This window comes from Topomyia yanbarensis, chromosome 3, assembly GCF_030247195.1.
Source record: "Topomyia yanbarensis strain Yona2022 chromosome 3, ASM3024719v1, whole genome shotgun sequence".
NCBI classification, from domain to species: Eukaryota; Metazoa; Arthropoda; class Insecta; order Diptera; family Culicidae; genus Topomyia; species Topomyia yanbarensis.
The window spans coordinates 172,319,028-172,339,672 of NC_080672.1; the positions used below are offsets into that span (position 1 = coordinate 172,319,028).

At 38.5% G+C, this 20,645-nt stretch overlaps 1 protein-coding gene across 2 annotated transcripts in view; it reads right to left on the bottom strand.

The window, feature by feature from the left end:
- Positions 1–2,931: 2,931 nt before the first annotated feature.
- The window catches only part of LOC131691819 (uncharacterized), a 37,572-nt gene continuing 19,858 nt past the window's right edge, over positions 2,932–20,645 (bottom strand). For both annotated transcript variants that reach the window (XM_058978483.1, XM_058978484.1), the window contains exon 2: positions 2,932–3,671. In XM_058978483.1, the coding sequence (XP_058834466.1) occupies positions 3,005–3,671 (667 nt within the window). In that variant the 3' untranslated portion in view covers positions 2,932–3,004. The remainder of the gene's footprint in view (positions 3,672–20,645) is intronic.

Genomic DNA, 20,645 nt, shown 5'->3' on the forward strand with positions numbered 1-20,645 from the left:
AAAATTGTTCCCAAACCTGAGGGGTAACCCACCAGTAAATAAGTGTTTGGGACTGTGAATAAAAGGTGGAGCTAGTGTTCTGGGAAAATTGTCGGATCGATGTTTTTTGAGGGAATTCCCTCATAATGTTATGTCTGTTAGTCTGTGGTTCAAGTCCAATAGTCGTTCAAAAACTGATCATATATCGATCATTTTTTCTGTTTTATAACGTTGCGGAATTGAAAAGGTTAAATCTTAAAAATGACAGTTTCGCAATTTTGTTGCGATCTTATCGTTATCTTGTTTTTCGCAATTTCCAGTGATAAGTGATAACCAATACAATAGTACAAGTTGACCTCCACTGCCAAAAAGCAAAGATATTAATCCAACTTCGATATTTTTCATACATCCTTTTGGAGGCATCCCTTTATTACCATTAGTACCATCTGTTGAGTTAAAATTCTACCAGTGGGTTGTTTATCTAGCAATGATTCGCTCGCAATGATTCCAGTATTGAAAAACATCCTGGAAAACACTGAAGTTATTCTTTAGTGTCTTTCATGTCAACATCAATATTTGAAGCTTATCATAATATGTCGCAAATATTAAAACGGCCAGGCCTATTGTGCAGAGTTGGGGTTTAAGATGTTTCAATATTATACGGCAATTAAATTATTCATTTAATGTACAATTCAACCAACGAATCGTTTTGAAACTTGAATGAGGAAGAAACGAGGACAACCGTACCAACCGTTTCAGTTTATAGGGGGTTAGAATAAAACGTTGCGAGTGACTTTGCTAAGGAGGTTAATGTCACTCCTTTGGTCCTTTGGGATGGGACAGAGGTATTTACACCTTGCCCTGGCAACAAATCGAGTGCTTATGTATATGCGCTGCGTTTAGCAAAAATCTAACTAAAAAATGATGTCTCCAGTTTTTCGCCGAAGTTGAAATCACAGAGAACAGACATCCATGATCGAACAAAAATATTTAAAAAACATGTGTAAACATTTGAATTAATATACGAAAAACACTAGCGCCGCCACACCAACCTATCCCAACTAACCGTCAAATCGATTCCGGAACCGGTTCGAAATCCTGGATGGATTCAGCATGGAATCTAGCTCAAAGAAAACAACCGATACCGACTCTATCGGTTGACGCATTTGAGTAGGGTTGCCACCTCTGGAGAGGCTTTGACCCGGAGATATTCACTGATCTGCGGGGTGGTGGATTTTGAGTGGAACGAGACAGAAATTGGAATCAAAGCGATTGCTAGACATTTTAGAGCACTTTAATCGCTTTTTATTACCATGATAAAGTAAAACTGTAAATTTTTCACGCTTGAGAACGGTTTTATCGGTTTAATGTGGTGTAGTATTTCACTTCCCCGACTAAGTGCCAAGAATACAAAAGCACCAGCTACTCTCACTGTGGAGGTCGAACGAGCATTGCTCTCCTTCACAATTAACAATTAATTAACAATTAACAGAAGAAGGAGAGCAAAGGAGGCAGAGCTGCGACATCACACTATGTGGTGTCGGTTATTCGTCACCAACGAATTTTAATTTCGCAACAAAGGGGCAAAACTCATCTCCCTAGCCCAGTTAAGGATCGCTGCTGGAGTAGCAACAACACCGCAAGAACTCGTTTGATGTTGACCTAGTCAGTTGGATTAGAACAAATCTGCCAGACCTTAATGCAGCTGGTGATAAGCACCACTAAGAGTGAAATAATTTGGTAAAATTGCAGTAAAATAACTTTTTTACACCATTTTGAGTGAATTTGTGTAATGCAACATTTCAATTGTAGCACATAGCGAAATATTACTTTCCTTAATCCTCTGGAAGTCGCGCATATGGCTTACCGAACGAGCAGTCGCTGGCCCCCTAAGACGATTTCGCTAGATTTTCAGAGCAGCGTGCACTCAGTGCACTAGCGCGACTTCCGGAAGGTTAATTTGTAGTAAATTTTATTTGTTTTTCGTTTTCATTGCTTTGTGAAAGAAATTAGCAATATTTGGTGAACTCTTCGCCACCTTGAAACGAAGGGTTAGTCGGGAAAAATAAATCTGAACCAGAGTAATAGTTAATTTGGACTTTTTAAATATTTTGAAAAGAATCAATTAATTCCAAAAAAATTGAACCTATGCTTCTTCCCACCAAACCCGGAGAAATTGATGTAAAACCCGGAGATCGCTCCCGAAAACCGGAGTCTCCGGGTCAAACCCGGAGGGGTGGCAACCCTACATTTGAGCTGGAATTCATGCTGGAAGTCCGAATCGGTTCTGGACTAGTTTGACTGGGTAGAGAAATAACCGCTGTCAATTCTGTCGCACTCAGCCACAAAAAACATGACGACAGTAGCGCACCTGGTTTAGATATCCAAACTACCTTCGAAACCGTTAGAGATTTTACACAAGTTGAATGCTGAAGTTGGACGTCTGTTCTCTGTGTTGAAATCTTTCTCCTGATTGCTATCTTTGCAAAAAGGCTACAAACAAAACAAATCGATGGTTTTCGGCTTACCTGGTGTTAATGTTGGAACCTCTACAATTTAGCGGTCAGGAGGAATTCTTGGTTTTCGCTACTCGACACTACTGACGCTGCGATAGTTCTTGTAAGTTAAAGCACTGTTAGCCGAATTCTCGCTACCAGGGTGGAAGTGTAAAATGCAAGTTCTTAATTTGTAAGTATTTTAATACATATTTCTGAAATGTAGATGGCGCAAAATCTGCTTTGTGAAGCTTTGTTTAAGCTTTTATAAACTTGAACCGTAGAAAATTCGCCTAGCGGCATTTTCAACATTTATTTCAGCAGCTTTCATCCCACTCGTAATATATTGAAATTAGAAACTCAGTGGACTGGTGCCCGTTCATGAATCGTATTTTAAATTAAATTAAATGAGAACATTAGCATGTATGTAGTATGGTTACGATAAGATTGGCTTTATTTTATAAATTACTATAAATACGGTACTACGTCTAATTTATCACTCTTAAATATCTACGGATGCATAACCATCGTTAGAAGCAACACATGAAGTAATCCGGATCACATCTAGCCACGGACAGTTGAATTCGTGGGCAATTCCAGATTCGTTCACAGCGGCATTTGGTTTTGTACTTACGGCGCTTATAACGCTGTAGCACGAAATCGGTAATATCGTTGTCTTTTGTTTGATAGTGCTTTTTGAATGGCGCTGGCGAAGAAGGTGTGTGGATGTAAAATAGCTCAGAGTCGCCGGTGAGTTTGATTGACCCTATGGCCCTTCGACGATGGGTGGAAGTGGGATTCGCCGGTACCGGGGTTGGCCTCAGCGGGGCGATGTTTATGATGTCGTTGTCGGTAAGGTGGTTGCTATATTGAAGTTTCCCCTCTCTCGATGAGATGTTACGAGCTACCGAAGAGTCCATAATTTGGAGCTTGATGATTTTGCTCGTTTGAGCCTCAATAGTTTCCGCTGTCGTCGTCGCTGCCGGTTTGCTGGTACTAATTGCGATTGATATCGGGGCATCTCCAAACGATCTCGACTCGACCGGTTCCGTTGTGTTTAGCTGTAATGGTCGAATTTGTACTAGCGCAACTTCACCTTCGTCACTCTTGGAACGGCCAGATGAGATACCGAGTATTTTAAATTGCGCAAATCCCGGTCGAGCCAGTAGAATGAGAACGGCTTTAATTACGAAGTATCTGAAAATGAAGAAGATAAGCAAAAGAAAATAGCATTAGCAATCGGAATGATATTTTCGCCTTGGCTTAGCACTGACTGGCTTAAGTAAAGGGCTTGAACTTCATAGAGCGAACAACTCATCAACGAAGTAATGGGCTCTGGTGAGTATTTTGCTTTCTGTTATGGTCTATGTAGTGATCTAAACCAATGATTAAATTAAACTATTATTTTGAATAATGCAAAAAGATTTAAATTTTTAGGATTTCATAGAAATGTAAAACTGCGGCAAAAATCCTTTTATTGTATTTCTTAATAATGTCTGCCAGCATACTACGGAATCGCCTATGGAAGGCCACGAAAATTCCGAAGTCATATGTGGCGAGAAAAAAACATGATATATCCGTCATGTACGCCCATATATTTTACTGGTGTCAGATAATTAGAACACGATTTATCAAGCAAAACAAGACAACTCTTGAAAAATTAAAATTAATCTACCCGATGACTTGTTTAGCGCTGTATACTCATCACACGTTCCGACCCCGCTAACTTCGAACGAAACACTTCCGATGGCAAAATTAGTGTTTTATGGTGTACTTCAACACAAACATGCGCTTCTCGGAACATCTCAGACACACGCAGGCTCAAAGATAATAAAAAATGTTCAATCCATCTAACAGTAGAACATATTTTGCAAAAAATTGTTTTACAGGGCTTTTGAGGCTTACACCGTTATATTCGTTTGTAATGTACAGAGATATACAATAAACATCTAATATTTTTATTCTTCATTGACCATTTTGCAATAGCTAAGAATGAGACTATTTTTCCAAAAATTGTACTTATTTAATGGTGTTTAGCGACAAAACAATACCGATTCCAGATATTGTGATATGAAAGCACATCGACGTAACTCGAGAAATTTGATGGCATGACATTCTTGTGAATTTAACTAATAATAATTATGGGGATTTCTTAAAAAATGATGTGTAGGTTCAGTTCGAAGATAAAGAAAAAAAACTTTCCACAATTGCTAGTTAGCAGAATCACCTTTTCTCCCCCTTTCATATAGCGCTGCCTCTCGATGTGTGCTTCAAGAAATGTGAAACACATTATCCAAAGTGTTTTTGTAGCAAAACCTTTTGTTTTGTAGAAGTTGTAGGCGATATTGTGTTTTCGAGCATATGTGCTATACACATTTTTTTAATTTTAATCATTTTGTGTCATTTAAGGTGATTTGCAATCTATGTTTCGACAGCGCACAGTGGCGGATTTGCCTAAAAATCTGGCCAAAAGTCGAAAATTGCAAGGTAGTATTTTAGGTTCTAGTACATATATTGTCCTTCAGATGGTGCTGCCGCATGCTATATTGCGCTCCAAAATATCCATATTTGAGGTGTTGACATATCCAAACAGTTTAAACCATCACGTTTTACTCATATTTTTATCGAGTGCTCGAAATGTCAGTATTATTCAAATGTAGTTGGAAATTGATAAGACTGCCGGTTTTGAATATGGAATAATGGAAATTTATGCTGAAGGTATGTTTTTTATTTATATGTATTGATGTCAAAAGATATTATTTTGTTTGTTTATAGAAAATGTCAATAACTTTCACGATTTAGTAGCAGACGGTTTCAGCACACATTTTTGCTTTTTGCTTTTATTGAAATACTTTTTTGTGCACGTATGTCCACTATGTTTCAAGACAATTTTTTTTATTGATTTCGTTTATTTGGTAGGCACAAATGCGTTAGCTTGGCGGTGCCAAATTCTTTTGTTTTTTCATTTTGGATATTTTAAAACTAGGAGGTTACAATGTTGAAATATTTTTTTTAAAGAGAAAAATTTTACAGCTATCTTAAGACTAGAAATAAGATTCTATATACAAGAGAGGGGGCAAAAGATTTTTTTATGCAAAAGATTTTAAAACAAGGAATTCAATAGTAATAGTTTTTTAGGAAATATTTACAGTTATCTTAAAACTAAAAATATAGTTTGGTACACAAACAAATATTTATGAAAAATTTCACAGGTGTTTTAAAACTAGGGATACAATTCTATTTACAAGATGGGGGACAATAATTTTAACAAAGAGGTAAAATTGCAACTATCTTAAAACTAGGAATACGGAATACAAATTTAAACTTTTTTACCGGAGACTTATGCTTGATCAAGATATTCAGAGGGGGGCTTTCAAGACAATTTTTGTTCCTTGAACGATTCACCATTTGGAACAATATAGAATTCTTGCCCGAATTTTCCCGTTTTTGAGTAATATTTGGTTAAGGGGGGATGGAGACGGATTATAAGATTTTCAGTTTGAAATTTAGACTCGTATTACATTTGCATTTTGAACAGGAAGAATTGTGTATTTAGTGGTGAAAATTTCATTCAGATACCTGAAGATTTTCAAAATTTATCAAAAGTGGAACGCAAAAGACGTAAATAATTTTGGTCGTTCATATTGAAAACCAACGAGGTCAACAGAAGTGATCGCCAAAGGTTCCAAATTTCAAGAATCGATTACGAATACCATGGTTAAACGTTACCGGGAAACTATGGCGTTTCATCATGCAAAGCAAAACAAATCAAGAGGTGGAATATATGACTGGATTGAAAATTGTTAAGTGAGGAAAAAAATATAAAATGTTTAATAGCTCCACCGTTCGTGAACGGATTTTGACGAAGCTGTAGCTTGTTAGAAAGGGATTTTTATATAAAACATGTCGGGTTTTGACAAAATCACCTATATCAGTTTGTCTTCATATCTCGCCCTGAGCAGAAGCTAAAAATCGTCCCGCACAAGTGAAACAGTCAATTCTACCTACAAGCTGATCGGTGCATATCGCACAAGCAGTCCATATCATATCAGTGCACAAACAATATTGTATTGATTCCCCCGGCTGCGGAGTGAAATGAGTTTGCCAAATGAAACAAAAATCGGGCCTACGGGAAAACACGATTTCGATCAACTTTAATAAAACTCGTGTTAGACCCACAGTTCAGGAAGTGGAGCAATTAGTTAAAGTGAAAATGGAGATTAATCTCGCTGAAGTTACGTACATTCAGCTACATAACGTCAAAAACTGTGTTTTGATCACGTTTAGAAATTTAACACAGGCAGAAAACTTCATTGAAAAGAACAACATGCAACACGAGGCCGAGTTTAATAACACCAGAATCAAGATCCCGGTGCATATGGAAAACGACATGGTGGACGTGCGTATCCATGATTTGGCCCCGTGCACTAAGAAAGGTTACATCAAACAAATCATGTCGCAATATGGAGAAGTAAAATCTATTACGAATGACACCTGGAGAATTTTTTTCACCGGCATTTCCAACGGCGTTCGTATTGTGAGGATGCGAGTGACTAAACCAATACCAATAGTCATGTAGACTATTGAATGCAAATCTCCGAAGGATGGAGTGACCTATAAGCAAACAACGCTAATCACATATCCCGGGCAGACACCAACATGCCAATTCTGTAACCATACAACCCACTACGGAAAAACATGCGCCGAAGCAACTAGTCAAAAGCCGTCTACTACAGCCAACTCTAATAAGCAGCCACCAACACCTTCAGATAAATCAAAAACAATGATCCAATTAACCAATAATGCAGGTACAACGACCACGACAACCCCTCCTAAACCAACGACTAGCATCACCAATAAAGAAGAAAATAGCGATGAAGACGGATTTACAACAGCGACCCGTAAGAACAAGAAACAAATAAGAACCTATGATCGTGAACAGCAAGAAAGCAGTACCGATGATGAGATAGACGGGAACGAGAACGCGAGAGAAGGCAGACTGAATGACCCCCAAGCGGCTTCACCGCCAAGGAAAAGGATCTCAACACGCAGCAGCAAGCTGCGTCAACAAGATCTGGAAGACCGACATTCTTAGCATTTTATTATTTTATTTTTACTTATTGTAAAAAATTGAAAGACCGACGGCTCAGTTGTGCTAACGCATTGAGCCGTTTCAAATAAATCTTTTGATAAAAAAATCACCTATATCACAGAAATTAATGAACATATCCAAAAATAATAGCGGTAAATTACTACATTGGGCCTTTCGTTTGAAAATACACACTCAATTCAGTACGGTAATTTCCGCACAGATGAACTGAAGATTTTTCAACCGACAGTTCAGCAAATTGGCTTCAATTTACTAATTTTCAGCAATATATTTTCCGAGTTCCAGCAAAACAAACGTCACTTCTACTGAGATCTCGGTAAAAGCTTTGTTAGCTGAGTGTTCGGCTGTGAAAAACTCGGTAAAAAGCTGGGATTCGGTAGAACAAAATTAAGTGTGTTTGGGATCGGTTCAAACATTGCCTAGATAATTACATGACATTGTTCCGATTTGTCGAGTTGGGTCGATTGGTACTGGCCGACAAGGGCACCCAGTTACCCGCTATTTGAAAAGTTCATAACTATTGCATTTTTTAGTCGATTAGGATGGTTTCGATCAAGAAACTCGTCTATTTTCAGAATCTATGAATGTGAACTGGATGCATGCATTTGGTCCCTTGTAATCCGGATTTCCACATGGATGTTTCAGTACTAGGATAAGTTTTGGTAAATTTTAATAAAATCCTAGCAATATACTGCCCATGATCACCTATTTGCCCCATTTTCCAATGGATTTCCTATCTTTATGGGATTGATTTGCAATCATGGGCAGGTATTAAAAATCTTAAAACTGTCTCAGAAATCTGATATTTATCGTTACGGGACCGTATGGCAATTTGATGGGGTCTGAAAGGCCAGTAACGGCGCCCCTCCCAGTAGTCACCCTGTGATGCTGAATTTATATTTGTTGTTTATGCTGTAGGTAACGGGTAAATGAGAATAATTTCAATACCTGTAATTAAAGTTGCCCTTTACTTAAATTTTTTTCGCTCCAGGAGAGTTGCTCTCTGGACTCTCTAGAAATAGGTCGCACGTTTCTTTTCGTTCGGGTGCTGTCAGTTCAATCGAAGATGGCGTCGAAACAGCAAGCACGTGTTGTACGGTTTTACGAAACGCATGGTCATCGTGGAAAAAAGTTTACGGTAGACCACTTTCGAGACGAAAACGTGCCCGTGAGTACAGTTTAGCGGATCTTGACATCCCTGAGCGTGGAGCGGAAAGCCGGTAGCGGCCGTCCGGTGAAGATAATGACGACCAAGAAGAAGAAGAAGAAGGAAGCGTTGAATAAGCTGTTCGACAACAATGACGGAACGAGTTTGCGTGACGCCGGCCGAAAATGTCACTGCTCCCATACCTTGATTCATCGAACCCTCAAGATGGAGGACATCATCTGTCGGAGGAAGACTCGCTCCCCTGAGTACACGGATGAGCAGATAGCGATCGTGAAATCACAGTGCCGGTGGATGTCGAAGAACTACCGCGGGACATCCGTCGTGCAGGACGACGAAAGTAACTTTCCGCTCTCGAAGACCCACATTTCAGGAAATGACAGCTACTATTCTAGCGACAAGTCGGCCACGCCCCACAGTGGCGGATTTCCCTAAAAACCTGACCAAAAGTCGAAAATTGCATGGTAGTATTTGGAGTCCTATTTAAAATGATATTTAAAATGAAACGCTCCAAAATTCCCATATTTGAGGTGTTGACACTCTCAAACAGTTTAAATCGTCGCGTTTTACTTATATTTTTTTTCCATCACACAGAGGAGTAATAGGGGTCGAATCCTGGCCAAAATTATTTGCTGCTGCAATTGTTGTTATTATGCCTTAATATGAACTAAAAATAGACATTTACTAGTTTTTGGAACAATTTGGCATCTACCCACCTACCAGTGCAGAGGCCAATTTTCTATATCCTTTCGAATACTGGTAATTTCTAGGTGATCTTTGTGAATACATTTGTTTTTTCCAGTTGCATAAACATTTGATCAGTGGGAAAGGGAGAAGAAACGGGACGCCTGTGCATATTTTCATAGAGATACATTTTGGCAAACATAATATTTGGCCCTACAGCATTTCGGTGTACCTCAAATTAGTAAAAAATTCAATATTTTCAAATCGCTTGGGATTGGTGGATCGGACAAGATCGGAAGAGTTCGAATATTTTTTGTATACCTGAAATCTTGTTTTGTAATACTGCTTCAGCAACTTTGCCGGATCTAGCCGTATAATGTAACTTTTTTATCATTCAAATTTGGAATAAAAGGTGTAAAAAGGGTATTTTTGGTGCAATACATAGCAAGTCTACTTTTTTAGTTAGTTTTAAGCTGATGTTAAACAAAAGGTTGTGTTGAACTATCTTTGTAATACTATTGTCTTATTTAATACAGTCATCATAACTAGAAAGCGATTTTGCTGAATATATAACGAAAACGATTAAAATATCCCTTAAAATATCACCATTGGGCATACATGTAAAAATTCTTTAACAATTTTTGATATACTCCTAATTTTGCCACGTTATACAGTAGGTGCTTAGGTATGTAAAAAAATATAACGAAACAAAAAAAAAAAATCGAAAAAAATATTTTGGTTTTTGGCCAAGAATTTGTTCTAGTTACTCCTCTGTGCAGCGCTTGAAATATCAGTATTATTCAAGTGTAACTGGATTTTATAAAAACGCCGATTTCGAAATAGGAATAATAGAAAGTTATGCTGACGGTATGTACTTTATTTATATGTTTTGATGTCAAAAGATATTATTTTGTTTGTTTATAGAAAATGTCAATAACTTTCGCGCTTTTGTAGCAGACGGTTTCAACACACTTTTTTACAATTATTGAAGTACTTTTTTGTCCACTATGTTTCAAGGCAATTTATGTTCTTCGAAGGAAGGATTCTCCGTTAGACCCGTTTAGACTCGTACTTTTAATTACTGCTGCACAGCCGGTTGACTTAGTGAGTCGCATAATACTACATTTTGAACAGGAAGAATTGTGTATATAGTGGTGAAAATTTCATCGAGATACCTAAACATTTTCAAAATTTATTAAAAGTGGAACGCAAAAGACGTACATAATTTTAGTCGTTTATATTGAAGACCAACGAGGTCGCCAGAAGTGATCGCCAAGGGTTCCAAATTTCAAAAATCAATTACGAGTACCATGGTTAAACGTTACCGGGAAACTATGACGTTTTATCATGCAAAGCAAAACAAATCAAGAGGTGGAATATATGACTGGATTCTACGAGAGAAAATCAGTTGAATAGTGCAAAAGAATACTGAAATCTCCGGCCGTGTTTTAGCCAAAAAGCTTACTTTGGCGTACACTCCAGCTTGGCGATTTTTTTTTGTGAGAAGGTTGTCAGTCGTAGTATGTCAGCAACCATGACAACCAAACGTGGTTGTTCAAAACTATACCGGTCTAACAATTTAAATAAAACCAAATACAAATATGTTAATACGGAATGCTCTGATGATTTTTCGAGGACACGTTTTAAGCTACCCTGTACATGGAAAGGTATAGTGTCAAAGTGACAGTGTTCCTTGATGGAATTTCTTGAAAATTGGCAACGCGAAGCCCAAAAAATTTGTATTTGATAAAACTATGAATCATTTTTTAGTTACTGCAATTTGCAAGCAAACTTGTCAATTTTTGCTCCATGCATTTCGTCGTATATTCTGTTTATTTTCTATAATTTAGAAATATACTATTTTCCGCTCTTTGAGAAATACGTGCATCGATAGTAATTGAATATTAATCGCACAGAGTGAAAATTAATTGAACAGAGAGTTTAAAAGTTTTGTAACTATGTTGTATAATATTTCAAAATACAAAATTTTGATAAAAGCTACATCATTTAGACTCCCAAACATCTTAATTAGTACAATTCAACTAAACTATTTAACTACACACCATTTAAAAATCGATGCATTATAAATGTCAAAATCGCAATCTACGCCCGAAAAAACCGTAGTATATACCTTTGGAAGTCAATCAAAACCATTTTCGACTTTTGGCCAGGTTTTTAGGGTAATCCGCCATTGTGCAAAATATAAGTTAAATCTGTGTTCACGCAAATTTGGGGGCCAACGGAACAACCTTTTTCAATTTAGTCGGGCAACATCCAAACTCACTGCGAAAATTGTGCAACGTTACAGACGTATCAAAATGACTATAATGCGAAAACCGTTCATGATAGAAAATTACTTTCTGTAGAAAAACTGTCCGGTTTAGTTACCTTAATAATATGAAATTCTGATGGAATCCGTTTTTGCAGACTTATCTTATGAAATATGCGTAAACTTGTAACGTTACAGACAGAAGCCTTGACCATATATGCACGAGAAAATGACAAAGGTCAAAAAGGTTCCGTTCGATTTCTGAGATTTTTTCACATAAAAAAAAGCGAAATACCGTCATCGGGGGTTACTTTACGCCACATGGCTACTTTACGCCACAATTGAAGAATGATACACGAGCTTCAAGTTCAAATTTAACGTTATATTCTGACAAAAACAAAACATAGTATTATTCGCTGGTTCAACACAAATATAAAAAAAATGGAAATAGGTTTAAGAAAATGATTGCAAATAATCGTAGTAGGCGATGAAACTGAAACATAAAATATACGCAAAAGGCATTGTAATTAAAGTTCTCTTAAGAAAGTGTGATATACTAGTCAAATTATTAGATAAGAGGATATAGATTACGTGAAATCAACCTGGCAATGTAAAACAATTATTTGTGTTTGTACTTTTTGTCCGTATTTTTGATTTTTTGGTAATTGGTGACATGGCCGATCGCTGCTGGTAAAAAAAAAGGGTGGTGGTGTACTTATAGCTGTTTCCAATCGGTTAGCATCTATACAAAAGAGTTATGACAATAGAGGTCTAGAACAACTCTGGGTAAACATTAATAGCCAGGGTACTAACACATGTGTGGGCGTCGTATATCTTCCTCCGGACTCCGCAGATAACATAAACGTTATTCAGAATCACATTCAATCTGCACTCGACATCGCCAATTCGCTAGAACCCCAAACCTCTCACTTGTTATTCGGAGATTACAACCAGCCTGGTCTTGTCTGGAAAAGCACTTCCTTCGGCTACGCCTATGCCGACCCCTCTGACTCATCCCTTTCGAGATCCAGCAGTGCTTTACTAGACGGGATGTCTCTACTGAACATGCTGCAAATGTGTACGATTAAGAACGGACGAAATCGCACGTTGGATCTTCTGTTCATAAACGCAGACGCATACATGAACTGTCATGTGTACCAAGCAGATGAACCACTCGTTAATATAGATTCCCATCATCCGCCCCTCTTAGTTGAGCAGACCTGTCCACGACAGGTTATTTTTGATGAGATGCTGGAAGATTTCAAATATAACTTTTCAAAAACTTACCTCGCTTAACAGTGCAACCGATGCAAATGACGCAGTAGAAATATTTTCGTCGATACTGATACAACTGTTTGAAATATATGTCCCAGCACCGCGTCCTAGACAGAAACCACTTTGGTCCAATCGACGCCTTCGAGAACTTAAACGACTGAGAGCAGCCGCGCTTCGTCACTATACCAATCGACGGAATCCCAATACAAAACGTGAATTCATTTACGCCAGCAACAGTTACAAAGCTTATAACCGCTTCCTCTATTCTCGGCACGTGCTACAAATGCAATCTAACCTTGAGCGAAACCCCAAACGTTTCTGGTCTTTTGTTAACGGGAAGCGCAAGGAGAGCGGACTTCCTTCCAGTATGACTTTAGCTAATGAAAGTTCTAATACGACTCGTGGCATTTGTAATCTGTTTGCAAAACATTTTTCGAGTGCATTTGAAACAGTTCCGACTACTCCAGTACAGGTTGAAATCGGACTACGCGATGTTCCCAGTGACGTGATGAATCTAGGTAGCATCCGTTTTTCCGAAGAAGATATTGTTGCTGCCATTGAAAAATTGAAATCCTCGACATCGGCTGGTCCAGATGGGATTCCTGCTATTATTTTAAAAAGATGCGCTAGAGCCCTTTCTGCTCCTCTAAAACTGATCTTTAATCAATCGTTGTCGCAAGGGACGTTTCCTCTGTGTTGGAAAAAGTCAGTTATGTTTCCTGTCTTTAAAAAAGGTGATAAGCAGGACATAGCAAATTATCGAGGCATAACCTCTCTCTGTGCGGGGTCTAAGCTGTTCGAAATTTTAGTAAGCAATGTGTTGTTCCGGGAAGCCAAAACATATATCGACGGATCAACATGGGCTCTTCCCAGGTAGATCAACATCAACGAACTTAGCACAGTTCACTTCACATTGTATTAAAAGTATGGAAGGCGGAGCACAAGTAGATACTATTTATACTGACCTTAAAGCAGCGTTTGATCGTGTTGATCACTCGCTTCTACTGGCGAAAATAGAAAGGCTGGGTGCCTCACTCAACTTCACTAAGTGGCTGGAGTCATACCTTGTTGGCCGTACCCTATCTGTCAAACTAGGAAATATCGAATCACACAACTTCATAAATTTATCAGGTGTACCCCAGGGTAGTAATCTCGGACCCTTGCTGTTCTCCTTATTCTTCAATGACGTTTGTTATATCCTTCCACCAGGATGCAAACTTATCTATGCAGATGACCTTAAACTGTTCCTCATTGTGCGATCTGAATTGGACTGCATCGAACTGCAGCGACAACTAGATGAGTTTTGCAACTGGTGTGCTCGAAACCGGTTGACTCTCAGTGTATCTAAATGCTCAGTAATTTCTTTCACGCGTAAAAAAAATCCAATCTTGTGGTGTTACCTTGGAATACTGCTGGATTCTAAATTGACGTTCAGAGATCACTATTCCCACATCATTGCGAAAGCCAACAGGAACCTTGGTTTTATCATCAGAATAGCCAAAGAGTTTACTGATCCATATTGCCTGAGAGCACTGTATTTCTCTCTCGTTCGCTCTGTCCTGGAAGCTTCAGCTATCATCTGGTGTCCGTATGCGAGTATCTGGATTAACAGGATTGAATCTATACAAGCTAGATTTCTCCGATTTGCTCTTAAATCTCTGCCATGGCGCAACCCGATAGAGCTGCCACCTTACATTGATCGTTGTCGTTTGCTTGACATGGACACCCTTTCAAAAAGACGAAATATCTCCAGAGCAGTGTTTGTAGGAAAAGTTCTAACAGGTGAAATAGATGCCCCAAATATACTTTCACAGATAAATGTAAACGCCCCCCCTAGAAGCTTAAGATCGTGGGATTTTCTAAGACTCGACTATCAAAGTACTAATTATGGACAGAACGAACCCGTAAGGGCGATGTGTAGTGTTTTTAATAGTGTGTATGAATTTTTTGACTTCTCTGTTTCATGTGATATTTTTAGAAATAGGCTTAAGCGGTTGACTTAGTGCATTAGATTTTGATTTGTTAGATGTATTATTAATTAAGTAATGTAATGTAATTTAACGTGCAATATTGTTTAATGTGTATGTGTGAAAAGATAATGAGGTTTTTACGCCCATTTGGAGGGTGTCACACTAACTGCAAATGGGCTTTTCCTCATTCCATATTTCATATTTCATGTAGACCATGTAGGTCAGATGGAAAATCAATAAATCAATCAATCAATCAAAATGTCCATTTTATCTAAAATTTGGGCTACTTTACGCCAAGCTTTACTTAAGTCTATATTGCACAATCTGTATATTTGAACGAAAATTTACTCTTATTTTGGGATTTGATTCTAATTCAAAACAGATTTTTATTAGCGTACCGTTTTGAAAAATAACAGCAATCGATAATTTGCAAGTTGAGTAGTGTAGTTGCAATGGCGCAAACATATAAAAACGCTATCATTTCTAGAAGTATTTAAACTATGTGTATTGAAGCAATTTGTCGTGGAATGACAGAATAAGCAGCGGGGAATAGTTCTGCAGTGTATGCGAATGAACTTATGGTTAAAACCTTACTAAATAAAAAAGTCATCAATATATTGGAAATGGATATCTCATTAAAGATGGATGAACTGACCTGACCATTAAATATAACAGTACCATTCGCATTTTTTGCTGGAAAAAACCTTTGCACTCCGGAATACAACTACTCCGGAATAAAACTACTTTTAGAAAAATAATAAAACAAAGTTGTCTAATTCATAAGGCTCAATGAAAAAGTATATTATGAAGAGCGTTTTTTTCGGCTTGTTGTTTTTAATTATAGGACTTATTGACTCTCCAAAACAAGCTTATTGGATACGTGGTACGCAGTTCTTGAACATACCCTTTTTATTTTTACGAGCACGACATTCATTTGAATTCACACATAAATGACGATCATAATGTATAACAATAAATCAAGACGTTAACATGATTTTGAAAAAAAAATTTGGCGTAAAGTTGCCCCCTTATGCACAAAGCCACGCATATAATTAAACGATATGAGTTGATCGGTATATGAGCTCTTAGGACCACGTAAAAATCATTATTTTTCGAGCAGTTTTCTAAATCTTTGATTGAAGAAAATGCAAAAAGGTAAAAGATTGCAAAATCAAAAATATCACATGCTTCAGTACAGCTAGGCACCGATATTTATAAAGACGACACTTCTTTTAGCCATCGTCTTGCTTTGCTTGGTTGGAATAGTGGATGAGGTCGTAACAAAGACTGGCGTTATTTTAATCCTGTCGTTCAATTAATCAAACACTGAAATACCTCATGTAGCAAAGTTGTTCAAAGATATGTATATGTTTAGTCAACATTCTTGTCATCTTATTTTACATTCAGGCGCAGGTTGTTTTTAAATAAACGACTATCAAATTCACTAGGAGTTATAAGCATGGCGCATGTTTTTCTAACTGTAAACATCCACGGGATGAAAAATTCGAATTAGATACTCGCGGAAGATGCAAATAAATGAGACAAGGATTCGCATGTAGATTGATGTCTCTAGCATTCTCGATCATGGGAAAACTTGTCCCTAGTGGAAACAAAAACAATGCTAGAGATACTACCACTGTTGCAAGGAATTTTCACGAAGTTGAAAATTTAAAAAAAAACTTCGTCGTATGTGTGTGTAATAATGTAATTAGCGAGCTTGTTCTGAAATCACTCCAGGCGCTTGGCTGCATCACACTTCCTAACCGTTTCGCTACACTCAATAAACATATCAGGCTGAGTAATTAAATATTGAAATATGTTATAATGAACAAGCGCTGTATTTAAGTTTATCATCGCAGATCAGCTATTTTTATTCAGTTTTCACCACTCTTAATCATCCCGGGCCAACACATGTGCTGAACGAAACCAGATCTCTTTTGCTTTTCAACCAGTCAGTGGCAACATTTGTTCACACCCCGAAGAGTTGAAAAAATAAACAAACAACTTTGACTCGATCATCGAAGCAAAAAGTACGAATTTCATTCATGGAATACCTCTTGACGCTAATTTACCTTTCATTTTCAAGTTTAAGATCGCTTCCTCATGGTTAGGATAAGATACCTGTAGTTATAGAAACCTCTCTAGGGCAATGAATCGCTGTCTGATTTGTGCCTTTCGTGTTAGTTGCCATAGTACTGGCTTTCGACTGGAAATCACTCATCACGTGAAAAAAACAGATCTATCTGGTAAGAGAGGTGTACTTATTTACGGATTATTATACAACATCTTTTGCTACGCGCGTCGACAAATCCAAGTTTAACTTCCTCAATATTTAAGTACATAGATGGGTCGGTCTCAACCACCTCGCGTTTGAAAAAAATCATTTCCTTCTACTTTATGAGTCAATTTATGATCTAGGCCGGAAAGAGTGCTTATGCTTTATAGCGAATTAAGAAGCGCACTTTTGCGATGTTTTAAGTTTCCTTCAATTAAAATTGATTGATACGCAACTCTTCGAGACCATGATTTTGAAATAAAATTAACCGTCATGTGTCCGACGGGGTACCCGGGTACCTGTTAGTTATTCCCCTTCAAAACAGATAGTAGCATGACATGACCTCCTATCCCCCTGTCGTCACACATCATCACAAAATACAAAACTCCCCCTCTACCATATAATGCTACGTCATTTATGGATGATCCCTATATAGATAAGGAAAATGAAATCCACTCTTCACTTTTTAGTCACTTTAACCTTTTTGGACTTAGTTTTGGCAGCTTTAGTAAACTTTTTGCCAGCTCTCGCTGATTTTTCCCTCCGCCAGCGTACGCTTACGTTTGATTTCATTTTTCTGTCCCTCCAATACCGCTTTTATTGTGGAATCGGTCAAAATTGGAGTCGATCGGCGTTTACGGCTTTGCCATTTCTTCGAATCAGATCGTGCCCTCGTCTTGGGAAGAGGTCTCACGTCTTCAGAGAGGCTTACATCTGCAGCAGATTCTATGCTAATGGGCGAGTTTGGGTCGATCTGTGACAAATCCTGCCAGAAACTCCTCAGGAGGAAAAATTTCAGGATTGAAGGGGCCCACGCCAAAGACTCTGAAACCAGCTTGGCATTTAAATCATAAAATATCGGAATCAACTTTTTTATAAACGATTTCCGACTTTTAATGATTCTAATCTCTTATTTCTATTTGGTAATAATTTTAAATTATTTTTATTACTTATTTATCGTGTATATTTTTCCTTATAATCACCAATATTAGCATAATATCAAATTTTGCTTTGAAAAAGGTTGGCATTTCACAAATATCAAAGTGCACATTACTCTGTACTAAATTTACAACTCGGCCAACCAGCCCCGCAAAGAACTCGGCCAACCTACCCCAATGTATATACTCGAGAACAATCACGATTTACACGAACAAATATAAGGTTACACTGGTAACCGTTACACCATTTTGTTGGGTTTTGAATACCCTTTCCGGCAGTACCAAGTTATTGGAAATCGGATGTAAATTGATTCGCGTTACACATATTATTTTTCAGAAACAGAAATTTACTCACCAGTGCCGAAAAAAGAATAAACGTGCTCCTGTACAAACGACACCACCAAAACACTTGAAATTACGTCGGTACAATGGTGACCTAATACTCCACCAAAATCACTATAGATGTCGCTTCTGCGCATACTAGCCTTTTCATAAAAGGCACTCGGCCAACCTGCCCCTTCGGCCAACCAGCCCCGGTCACCCCTATGTTTACTTATACTCTGGCGAAACATTTTTTAAGATGCCTTATAAAGGGGACCTCATTTTGCCCGGGGAATCATTGAAATAGACTTTTGCCGAGCGTGCACGAGTGTGAATGCCTTGTGTTTATATTAAGAGCACAGTGTAATTGTGCATTTTTCATTTCTCCAACCTATGGCTCGGTGGCTGGTTATGTTCAATATAATTGTGGAAATGTCTATCACATTCTTAGTACACAATGGCTCGCCAGCCACGAACTTGAAGAGTCACGTGTCGACGACGAAATACTTGAATCAAAAAAAAAATATCATACTTGATTAGACTAATCAGCATTAGTTCAATGTTATGTTCTTGCTAACTAATTTTGTCATGCGAGGATGGGTGTGTGAGGAGGGTGAAAAACACACGAACGAACGACTCCTCCGCTTAATTTGGTATGCCTTGTTATATAGTGGTGGTTTAAAGATGATGGGGTTGAGAGGGGGCAGGTATGAGGGCTGGATGGGTTGGTGGGCTGAGGGGTGATTTAAGAGGAGTTTAAAGGGGATAAAGAGCGGTGGGGGGGGGAGTAACCCCTCTCCGCACACCCCTAACTACGCCCCTGTTAAAATGTGTTAAAATGCCTAAATGTTTAATGTACTGTCACGTTTCTAAATAATATAAGGGTTAATTGTTAGTAGGGTTAGTAGTAATAAAATGTAAATACTAAAAGTTATTTGTTAAAATTAGGATTAGTAGGATAAGAATGAACACAAATAATTGTCAACACACTAAAACAACACTGTGGGTACAAGTGGGTGGTAAAACCAACGAACACCAAACCGTATAACAGATAATGAAAGGGGGAGGAAATCTGTTATAAGGCAGGCGAAAAATGGTAGCGCGACACTCCCAAAGATCGCTCCCAGAAAGCCGTGGAAAACCGCCAAAATGCTTCGCCACCTAAGACTTTTGGACTACTTGATGAGCCCACCAAAGTTCAGACATAATCTCGCGTTCGTGTGCTTAACATCCTTGAAGTGGAGTGTTTTAAATAAAGTTAAAATTATCGGTGAGAGGTGACACATTTGTTCAGGTAATATAAAGGTGGAAGTACAGCTTGATGCGAGTAATCAAGGGTTTCACTAATACCCGTCTCCTGAACACCCTCACAGGACCTTTTTTTTTGTATTTTATATAATTTTACGTGCCTTGGGTGACGCGATCATCCTCACTCGGCAGCACACGATTCGGCCTAGCGAGCCCTGGATGCTCGCTACGTCTAACCCGTCAAAGACCAGCGATCGTCCTCTGGCCTTGGGCCATAGCCGCTAAGGAGGACTTACCCCTCTCGGCACGGTCACTCCGGTATCGTCCTGGGCCTGTCGATACTCGTCAATGAGGGAAGATGCCAGCAGCCGCCATTAGACTCCACCAACGCCGTCAAAAACCCGCCAACCCACCAGAGAAATAGCGTAGCCACCATTGTTACCAGTTCCCGAACCCCACCGTCGTCAGCAGCAGCCACGCGGGTGCTCGCAGGACGGCCCCGAACCACCAGCAACTTCCAGCAACAGCAGCGGTACGTACCGGTATAAACCCACAACCCACATACACACTCACACACAAGCAATAGTTTAAACAAACAGTGATTTAGTAAAAGTAAAATTCATTTAAATAAAACAAGTTTTCGAAGTTTAGATTTCATTTTCAATTTGCTCATTTCACAACCCATTTTAGTAAAGTGATAGTACCCTGCACAGTTGTCCGCGAAACCCCTCCGATTACCCAGTAGTAAGCCGACCCTGAGACCCAGTTCGAGGGGGCTCTTGCTACTGAGCTTTACCGGGATACACAGTAGAAGAGTTACACCTTATGCCAGTCGATAAAAAATTTTAGCCGGGATTAGGTTGACGGTTTTTAGAGGGATTGCATAATCTTTCTATATGAGAAAGGCAAAAATGTG